The 11,469-nt window shown below is 36.7% G+C and overlaps 1 protein-coding gene across 1 annotated transcript; it reads right to left on the reverse strand.

Moving 5' to 3' along the window:
- Positions 1-8,872: 8,872 nt before the first annotated feature.
- On the reverse strand, positions 8,873-10,988 carry LOC110914940 (cytochrome P450 78A5). The gene is made up of 2 exons (XM_022159542.2): positions 9,946-10,988; positions 8,873-9,645 (listed from the first exon to the last, which is right to left on the reverse strand). The coding sequence occupies exons 1-2, from the start codon at positions 10,909-10,911 to the stop codon at positions 9,052-9,054; spliced, it is 1,560 nt and encodes a 519-aa protein (XP_022015234.1). The 5' UTR covers positions 10,912-10,988; the 3' UTR covers positions 8,873-9,051.
- Between the last annotated feature and the right edge of the window lie 481 nt (positions 10,989-11,469).

Below are 11,469 nucleotides of genomic sequence, written 5' to 3' on the forward strand. Positions count from 1 at the left end.
TGACCTAGAATTCATAGTGGATCAAAATATCAAAATTATACATACCTTTTGATCCCTATAACGAGGTGATCACTAATTCGTGTTTAGAACTTGATTTGGAGCAGATTTATAGCTTCAATTTTGAGTTTTATGAAGGTTTTAGGGTTTGGAACAAACCCCTGCTCGCCCCCTCCTTCCCTTGATCGACCAGACACACCAAATGGTGTGTTTGGTAATTTTTATTACTATTTCAGCATTTAACTTTCATGTTTTGGCAAGTTTAGTCCCTCACTTATCACCTAGTTTTTAATTACTATTGTTTTAACTTAGTGCAAGCTATTTCAAGACTTGTAAATTTTAACTAGGTTAAAATTTCTAGTTGGTTAATTCTTGTTTATTAAATCATTAAATTTCTAATATAAGGACTTATATTTTTGGGGTGTTACACTCGAAGGTTGCCCCGGTATTTGAATTGGTTTTGGTTTAGGTGTTGGTTTGAATTTTGGTGTTCCATTGAAGTATGTTCAATGGATGGTATGGATGGAGAATTGGTATTGGGTGGATTGGAAGCAAGTGTTGCTTCCAACCGGTTTGCTAAGTTTCTTCTAACTACTCTCTCGATCTTCGGTTCGAATATCAACGGTGAAATCATCCCGGAATTCCTTGTATGCATGCACTACCTGTGACCTGCACAAATAACACACCCCGCGTAACAAAGAAAAAGAGAAAGTAACAAAAAGAAACACCTTAAACAGTTAATCATGTAAATCAAACAAAAATCCAAACGCAAAGCGCACGAACTCCCCGGCAACGGCGCCAAAATTTGATCGGAGTGTCGCGCGCCGGTCAAAGATAAAATTTATAGTCCCAAATTACCCTTAACAAATAGTTAGTGGTAGTAAGGGGTCGAACCACGAAGAGTATGTGGTTTACGAATGGACTTGATTGATTTTTAAGGTTTGTCACAATTATGAAGATTACTAGATTATTTTTACGATTTTTGTTTGTCTAGAAAGATGTTGAATTGAACTAACAATTTTGATTTGATCAATTAACTACTAGAACTTGAATGATTACAAGAAAACTTTAATTAACGATTATAAAACAATGAATTAGAACAAGGTTCACACCCAGTTCAACAAATGCAAAACCTAGGGTTACTACACGTTTTTACTTGGTTTAATCAAATTCGTTCATTAACGGGTTGAAAATCACAAAGCTTAGGTGCCAATCGCTATCAACGTTATAGACAACGGACCACGATGCACTTCGTTACTTTGGACTTGTAAATCCTATCAAAAGACAAGGCATAAATACGCATATTCATTTCACAAAGTCAAATTTAATCATTCATTCGACAATTCGCAAATTCAATACAAACGTATGACAATTGCCTAAAGATTCAAATGCAATTCAATTAGTCACAAACCAAGTATCAAACACATAATAACCCTAAATCTTACAAAAGTCTACACCGGGGTGAAACCTCCGAGAAATTAGCCGCTCATGATAGAAAGAACTTGATCACCGGATGTTGGAAGCTTGATCTTGATCATCTTGAAGCTTTGAGATGGTTAAGAATGGTGATTAGGGTTTGTAGTAGGATGGTGGTTATGAATGGATGAATGGATTGATGAACTAGGGTTTTTAAGATGAAGATGATGATGAATTGGATGGTGGAATGGAACGATTCGGATCAAGATTGATGTTATGGGTGGATTGGTGATAAAGAAGTGATGGCTTTTAGCTCCAAGGTGGTTCCCAAGTTTCAAAACCAAGTGTAACTCCCGTTTATGGGTCAAACAATGTGTTATAACTTGTCCCACATCAAGAAAACTCAAAATTCGCGATTTGCAGCAGTAAGGGGCGTCGCCGACGGCCCCCCTGGGCGTCGACGACGGTGTGCCAAACTTCCGACGGCTTATCTTACTGTCTACGGACCTTTTTGCGCGACGAACATATCTGTGGGGCGTCGCCGACGGTGCCTCTAAATCCTGTTTTCTGTTTTCTTCATAACTTCTTCGTTTTAGCTCTGTTTTATTCACCGTTTTCGCCCACGTCTTCGTAATTCAGCCCTCTATCATGCCATCTTCCAATATCTTCATTTCCAATCCATTAACCTCCCCTAAAACATATCCAATCTTCATGGTTAACACCAACTTGTTTTCTGTTTTTCCATTTCTTGATCCTGGTTGACCCAATTCGCGTCCCGGTGCTCCGTTTAGCTCCCGATTAGCTCCTTAAACTCTTTTATACCTGTAAAACACAAATCCCATTAAAAATAGGCTATTCAAGATTAAAAGCTACGTAAAAATATCAACTTAAGCACAAACGATCACCGGTTTTCGACCACGTATCAATTACGAAGACACCAAGGCTCATTCGTCGTTCAGAAACTCCTCACAATGCTCGTTCACAGCTCAATCGCCTTTGATTGTCTTCGTTGTTAGGGTTTTAAGATTGGAGAAGGTTTTCAGCGTGTTGTGATCAATGTAGTAGGTTTTAAGACTAGGAGGTGACTTGTTATTTATAGGGAAAACAATAAACAATAAAGGTTTAATCAAAATAACCCAAACCACAGGGACTAAAATGACATTTAACTCTTTTTTAAATATATTTGTGCATAAGATTAAGATTAATCTAATATAATTTGAATTTGTGTCTGTTTATACAAAAGTACCAACCCTAAAATATTTATTAGGTGTTGTTAAAGAATGTCACATTAGCTCTTCCGTTACATGTGCCCTTGTATATGAAGCAAGCTTTTGAAATTTAAGTAGCATATAAGCACAAGTGTCACAAACAAATAAGTGACTACTGTGAATTACATCACCTTTAGTAGTTTACAATCAATTTGGTAGAGTGTTGCTCTCATCTAATTGGGTTTAATGATTGATTGATTAAATCAAATGAGACTGATAGGTAATGGTCATTCCTGATATCGCCTGACATGATTTTGTTTTTTAAAGTTTATATAAAAAATGTTATAAACTATATTGACTTGTTCCTTATAATAATTGTAAATTGTAACATCCGACCTTTCTTATCACTAATATTGTACGTTTTGCCTCCGATGGGTTGACCATACAGGAACTTACAAATTTATTTTTTGTTGTCACAGTGGAGACTTCCTAGGAGGTCGCACATCTTGGTAGTAGTCTCACCTGAGCACACTTAGTTGTGGAGTTTTCATATGCTCCGCAACAGTGGCGGGTGTAGAAATAATTATAGGGACAACGTTTCAAAAAAAAAAAAACTTTATAGAGGTAGCAAAATAAAAAAAAAAAGTTAACTTTTCAAAAAAAAAAAAAAATACCCTACCTCCGAAGCGTCAAGGGATAGCGGCTACCCCTTGTTAAAAGGTATATCCGCCCCTGCTCCGCAACTTATACGCCTGAAAACGCGTTGATAATTTTAAGAGGCATGACATTCCTTATGAACCAAGATCTCTTCTAGCCACGATTAATGTATGATTTGCCTAAGATATTACAATATTCATGTTAATTTTCTATGTCTCGTTACAATAAGCATGCACCAACTTTGGGGTGTTTATTAGTTTGATTCCGATTAACTTCGGTTGTGTATGATTTTTTTAACTACAAACTTAAATTGTGCTTGATTTCACTTTAATCCACAAACTCATGTTGGTTCTTCACCTGAAGTTATTGATTCGATTCAATCCACAAAGTCTTCTTTCAAAAAGATGTGTGGATAGATTTTAGAGGGTATTATGATTAAAAAATTCAGGTGGGAGAGGGTTTTAGCCTTAACATATAATTTTTTTCAGTCTTTTTGCACAAATTTAATATGGCATCAATGAAGGTATATTTCACGATGATCCTTGGACAAAAGTTCCATGTTAAAAGGTTCTTTGTGTTTTCTCTTTGTTGTGATCTCTTTATTGTGATCGTATCCATTTAAGCTTTAGACAAAAGCACAATAAAACGTACTTTTGACGAACATAAGTCCTGAAAAGCCGTTCAAAGACGTTGAATCAAGATTGTTGAAGAATATAAGAAAGTTTTTTTACCATTAGAAGATTAAAACATATGTTTAGGGTATACCTAGTCAACGGAATATATCCATTTTTAAGTTGACCAATTTGATACACCATGCACAAGAAGACAATGCAACACATACCTCATCAATGGAATAAATGCAGCATTCAAAGATTGAGACTTATCTTACAAGCTATCAATTACCCATGTATAGAGACGCATAAACAATGATGTTACAAGAAAAAAAGATGATGATACATCGACATCACGACTTTACACGTGCAAGAAAACATACAAAGAAGTGTAACCGTCTATTATATGCCCTTAAAAAGAAGGGTTTATAAAACCAAAAACGACACTGGAAATGCACCGGGTGCAGGTAGGGCAGTACCGGTCGTTATATGTGTATATAATAATGTTTCAAGAATTTAGCATATGAATATATGATAAAGCAAAAGGAATGTGAATATATGTTAGATGGAGGGGCAAGTTGTGATGTTACTTGTGTTACATGTCCAGAAAATAAAATCGCAAATGGTTCTATCTTTTTGTATAGAGATGGGAGAAAAGGAAGGGCACTTTAGATAGGGCCAAGGGGTTTTGTCCATATATTCTTTTGTATGTGTGGGTAGGATACCCCCCTAAAAACTAGCTCAGCCACATATATGCATTTTTGGGTGCTTTTTTTTTGTTCTTATTCTGCAATCATTTAGGGTTTTCTGTACGATTCATATGTGAAATAGAGAATCTATCTTGACCCTTGATTTGTCCATGTGGGATCACTGATTGCAACAACGTCAGAAAACCATTACTATTATGGTCAGATATATGGTTACTTTTGGTTATAAACTAACTAATAGCACTAGTCATTGTGCATTTCTGTAAATAACGTTTCTATACAAGAGAATAAAGGGACAGAAGAATGACATTGGAATGAAATAATAATTGGAATGAGATTGCAACCTTAACAAAAAGAGAGTGTAATTAATTAATTGGAATTTTGTATGGTTGGTTTCGGGTGATACTATACACACCCCCCCTATTTACTAATTACACCCCCCCTATAAAACATCACATCCATCAATCCATCCATCAATCCTTTGCTTTTTGTTTTTAGTCTTTTTTGTCTTTTTGTTGTCTTTTTGTTATATTTTAGTGTCTTTTTGTTATTATTATTATTTACTATTAGTAATGAATTATTATTATTATTATTATTATTATTATTATTATTATTATTATTATTATTATTATTATAACCTATAAATAAGCAACTATATTTGGCTTTGATAGGTTGTACCAGTGGCGGACCCAGAAATTTTTTCATGGGGGTGCGGATAGTGAATTTCATAAGAGAATTTCTTACATAAGAAAAACAAAACAAAGCGACAAAAATATATCAAATAATAACGTGAAAAAATAAATTAATAAAATATTATATTATCTAAACCAAATTCAATATATAATTATTGAAACAGAAATACGTAGAATATTATAGTTAAAACTAAAAATTGTAGTTAACATAAGGACTATATTTGATAAATGAATTATTTTAGTTGAAATAGTTGCTTGATGGTTACTATGGTTTGTGGCAGATAGTGAAAAGACACAGCTAAAGAAATAAATATAATATAAAAAAAGTAGTAGGGGACGTACACTTTTAAGAGATAGATTCCCATATTCACCTAAACCATTATCATTTTCTTTATCCATCATCATCTTCCATATTTTTTCTTTCTAAGTTTCAGACTCACCGGAGCACAATGATACCTCTTGCATTCCGGTAAAACTCTTAAAAATTACATCAGAAATCTTCTCTTTTAACTTTTATTAAAGATTTGCCGAGTTCAAGGGGTGCGATTACAAAATTTCAAGAGGAGCTTCGGTAGTAGCCTTCGCTCTCTACAGTTAAAGAGATGTCTGGATTTTCAACAGACCAGGTATAGTTTTTAATTCCCATGTTTCAAGTTTCAACTTAGTTATATAATCTAGCTAGGTTAAGGGTCTTGTTTTAGTTTAAATGAGTTTGTTTGGATAATATATATTTTGTAACTACTCAAGCTTGTTCACCTAAATTTTGTAACTAATATTAGTTCACTTTTAGGTGTTCAAGTCTCGTGAAGAGTTGATGGAATGGTTAGAAACACCGGACGTAGTCTTGGTTACGCTATTGTGACTAAAAGATCGAAAGCTAAAAATGGTTACGTGTCTAAAGTTGTACTTATGTGTGATCGTGGTGGTGTGTATAAATCAGATAAAGATTCAAGTAGAGAGACCGGCACTAGAAAGATAAATTGCCCGTTTGAAATGGTAGGGAAATTTTCAAAAAAGAATGGTTCTTGGACGTTAAAAGTAAAACCTGGTGAGCATAATCATCCACCCGGAGAATATATGGAGGGACACCCAATCCTCAAACGATTGACACCTAATGAACACCAATTGGTGGCAGAGTTGACGGGGAAGGGTGTGTTCCCAAAAGATATTTTAGGTGTTGTCAAGGAGCGTGATGAAAATAATGTCTCTACAAACAATACCAAACCATGCAATTCCTAAACCGCCCCTTCAACGAAGCTACTCTCAGAAGCCTCCAAGGCAAAGTCCGTTTGGGAACTCCCAAGATCATGATTACACTCAAGAGCCTGCAAGGCATAGTTCATTTACGAACTATAAAGAGCAGGATTACACTCAAGAACCTGCAAGGCATAGTTCATTTACGAACTATCAAGAGCAGGATTGCACTCAAGAGCCTGCAAGGCATAGTTCATTTACGAACTATCAAGAGCAGGATTACACTCAAGAGCCTTGGAGACATAGTTCATTCGGGTATCTAGAGACTGATGATTATGTTGGTTACATCAGTCCAGACGTGAACTATCAAGTGCCTGGTGAAACAAGTCCGTTCATAAATCAAGATATTTACGGAAAAAAACCATTCAAGGACGATCCTGGTGAACCAAGTCCGTTCATGACACAAGATACAGACGGACAAGGTTTTTTTACCAACCTTTTAAATACACCGGGATATGATTTCATGGGGTTGGACCAAGATATTGTCGGACAAAGTTCTTTCGCCAACTCTACAAGTGCGCCAGGCTATGACTTCATGGGGTTGAACCAAGATCAAGCATCACAGGTGATACACAACTATATTCATCTAATTCCAAAAATCTTCCATGCGTATGTTACACGCATACATAACGTGTTAGGTGATGGAAATTGTGGGTTTCGGGCGACAGCTTCTGCTCTCGGGTACGGTGAAGATGAATGGTTATTTATCCGGAGATCACTGATGGAAGAGCTACTCGAGTTTAGAAATAAGTACACTAAGGCTTTCTTAGGCTCATTCAAAGATGTGTTCACGTCCTTGGCTTGGTCAGGATCGGGGTTTGCACCTGAAAAACACTGGATGATTATGCCAGAGGCAGGATTCTTGATTGCGAACAAGTTTAATGTGATCGTTCATTTTTTATCTCAAGAAAAAAGAAACAGTTCTACTTGTTTTTCGCTTTGGAGAGGCCCTCACGAGTTCCCAAAAAAAAAAAATAATTACAATTGCATACGTGAATGGTAACCATTTTATAATGGTAGAATTGCAAGGAGAGTATCCAATTGCCAGCACAAACAACCTATGGAAATTAATGAGAGAAAATGATGCAGCTGGCTGGGAGAATATATTTGAATCACGTCAAAATATGTATAAGTCTTGGATAGCACAACCTGCTACATTTGGGGGGAGTATAGATTAAACCTCGGTATGTAAATTATTAAATGATAATAATTTTGTAAAAAAGTACTTATTTTTATATAGCTTTTGTTACAGCTATAAATATAATTTGATGAATTATAACAATAAAAACTAATAATAAATACTATATCATTACTACTAATAATAATAAATATAATAATAATAATAATAACTAATTAAATAATAAACAAATACTAAATAACTAATAATTAAATAAATGAATAAAAAAAAAACAACAAAAAGACAAAACAGGCTAAAAATAAAAACCAAATTATTGATGGATGTGATGTTTTTGATAGGGGGGAGTGTAATTAGTAAATAGGGGGCTAAAAACAAAAACCAAATGATTAATGGATGTGATGTTTTTGATAGGGGGGAGTGTAATTAGTAAATAGGGGGGGTGGGAATAGAATGAGCCTTGGTTTCTTTCAGTTTTAACTCAAAGAAGCTTACTGATTCTATTATTCGGTTTTGTGAATTCAACAGCTTTGTTGAACAATTAATTTTCAAGTTAAATGTTTATCTAAAACTAAGTATTTTAAAAACATAGCTTCTTGGCCATTCGGTTTTGTGCAAGCGAAATTTATCATTTTAGTTTGGTTTTTATTCAACAAGTCTTCTAACAGCACGCGCGTTCCCATGACGGGTTGAAGTCGGGTCACGTAGACCCATGGTTAAACTCGTACTTTTCAGGTATATGCTTGAGAGGGTTTTGAAGCCAGAAGAATATTGTTGGTTCAACTACTAGGAGTGTCCCCTCCTACAGTGGTGGAGCTTAAGATTTCTGACCGTGGAGTCGAAAACGTATATACCTAAAAAAACATTATAAAACCGGAGGTCAAAAATGTATATATCTAAAAAATTTTGTACGAAAACTATATACCGAGCACTACTGAGCGAGCTGCGCCCCTGCCCTCCTAGCTAGTAAGGTAGAGACGCGTTAAATTAGTTCAGCGATATTAGTAGATTTTTTTTGAAAGATGATATTATTATAAGATGGTGGAGAGGATTGTTGTCGGTTCAACTAGAAATTACTAAAATTAGAACCACCCCCATTAACCTTGTTCATTTCAGTTAGGTTTTGATTGCTTTATTATTCATTCGATTTGATATTGTGCAACCGACTTATTGTAGGGTTTTAATTCAAACAAACTATATAATTGTTAAGACTACCATTTAATTTTTGATCCATGCCATTACAACTAGGGTACTTGATAATAAAGCCACATAAATACTTAGGAAATTACATTATTACGTGAAAAACGTCACAAAGCGACAATGCTAAAACCACACACTTACTAGTAACTGCTAATATCATAAGCGAAACACCCATTATGCCCTCGAAACAGCCCTGCAAACCAACGGTTTCTTCATCTCCAAAGACAGCTTCAAACATTCTGACAAGTCAACCGAACCGGCTTCAACCCACTTGAACTTTTGCAAAAGCTGGGCTAGCCACAGATGAACCGTGGCTAGGCCCATTGCCTTCCCTGGGCACACCCTCCTCCCCGCACCAAACGGAGCCAACCTCAGATCCGAACCCATTATGGCTACATCCTCCTTCAAGAACCGGTCCGGGTTGAACCGGTTTGGCTCGGACCACACATGCTCGTCATGGGTTATAGCCCACATGTTCACCATTGCAGTGGTTCCCGCGGGAACGAAATGTGGGCCCACATGGGTATCTTGGGTTGAGAGGCGTGCCCAAGATAGAAGTGGGCCCGGTGGGTGAACACGTAGGGTTTCTTTAACAATTGCATGTAGATAAGGAAGGTTGTCAAGATCCGAATCGGTGACGGGTCGGTCTCCTACCACCCTTGCGATTTCGGATTGGGCCCGGGCTTGGATATCAGGGTGTAACACCATTCGGGCAAGTATCCACTCCAACAAGATTGCCACCGTGTCAGTCCCTCTAAATATCATTTCCTATACCAAAATGAAAATGTTTAATTAACTAAATAAAAATAATAATCTAAAAAGTTTATAAAAAGAAAAACGAAGATATTATTCTTATTCTATTCATAATTGTATATGTATTTTTTACTACCATACTCATGCTGTATCGGCCGAACAACATTGGTATAGATACCCCGTAATCGTATTCTTTTTTTCTTTCAACACTAATCAGTTTACTTTAGATATATTTGTACTATGTATCGATGTAATACTGATCTCATCCCTACTTAATTTTTACGTAAAATTAAAACAAAAAATTAGTGAACATACCCATAGAACAGCAATCATATCAGAATCACTAAACTTATTTTCGGACTCCAAATCAAGCAAAACATCCACAAAATCACCATCATGAACCGCCATAGCACCAACATAACCCGACCGTTTTTCTCGGTGTTGTTCAATGATGTCGCCGACAAAAACATTAACCTTAGCAACCAAATCTCTACACCTCCTCCTAACTCCTTGAACATCAAACCAACTAACAACTGGAAAATGATCACTCCAGTTAAACACACCCAAAAGCACATACCCTTCACTCACAAGCTCCTCAAGCTTATACCCATCACCACCTTTTCCAAAATCTTCATAACATTTTCCAAACACAGACATCATGACATTGTTTAGTGACGCAAAATGGAGCATCTTCTTAACCTCCACAACACCATTTTCATTCATTGAAAAAGAAACTTGATCCATCATTTTCAACCCGATATTTTCCCGGAAAACACCAAACCCGGACACCCTTTTCGGGCTAAACAAATGGGTCGCTGAGATTCTTCTCAAATTACGCCAGTATTCACCGTATGGAGCAAAGCCCATAGCCCGGTGAAACAACAGCTCGTATGCTGACTCCTTAACGGGCCGGTCAGCAAAATCAGTACTGTTGAGAATCTCCTTAGCGGTATCCGGGTGACTCGAGATGACAAAACGGGTCAATCCGACTGAAAAAGCCATGAGAGGCTTGGCGTTAAAAGCAGTAGAAAGTTTTGCTAGAGTTCGGTGTGTTAACGAAGAAGTGAAAGCAAACACAAGGCCCATAAACGGGACGCCGGAAGGGCCCGGGATGGCGGTTTTGGGCCGGGGTTTGGAGAGGGCCCATGAGAGACCACCCGGAGCGAGTAGGAAGGCGAAGACGGAGACGAAAACGACGACGGATAGGAAGAGGCCGAAGCTTATTACTGAAGAAGAATCAGTAATGTTAGGAACACAAAGGGTGGGGATAGATGAAGACATGTTTGGGAGAGTGTTGAGTGAATGAGCAAGTATTGGAGTGTGTTGTGATGGTTTTATATAGAGTTTTGGAATTTGAATGAGACGTTATTATATTATATAAATGCATATATATATATATTTTTAGTTTAAGATACTATACGTTTTTAGTTATTTTAGTAACCGTCAGTTAATAACATATATTTCTTAGGCCACACGGGGCGGTCCCGTGATGGCCATGTATAACGAGTTATTGTGTTATGCTACACCGCCGCCACTATGTTGAACACGCGTGGAATTGAAAACGCGTTAAGCCGGTCACGCGTTGAACTTTTGATTTCTTTGAACGTTGGATCATTTATCTATTTAACATCTCCATTTCAAATAATTTTTTCACCCCTCCATCACTAGTGATTCCACCCCTCCTACATTTCTATCACTAGTGATGGAAATTGGATTGATGACATGGCATTACTTGATTGGATAGTGGGAGTGATGGAATCCATCACTAGTGATTCCACCCCTAGTCCCCTTATTATACCTTTTTATTGAGGAACTGTCTCAACGCCTCACTTCTCCAAT

The sequence above is a fragment of the Helianthus annuus genome, chromosome 16 (assembly GCF_002127325.2).
Source record: "Helianthus annuus cultivar XRQ/B chromosome 16, HanXRQr2.0-SUNRISE, whole genome shotgun sequence".
In the NCBI taxonomy this organism is placed as follows: Eukaryota; Viridiplantae; Streptophyta; class Magnoliopsida; order Asterales; family Asteraceae; genus Helianthus; species Helianthus annuus.

Excerpts from the sequence above, each read along its gene's own strand:
- LOC110914940 (XM_022159542.2), bottom strand. The coding sequence starts at position 10,911 with ATGTCTTCATCTATCCCCACCCTTTGTGTTCCTAACATTACTGATTCT. Across the intron at positions 9,646-9,945 it reads ATATGATTGCTGTTCTATGG|GAAATGATATTTAGAGGGAC; the intron begins GTATGTTCACTA and ends ATTTTGGTATAG.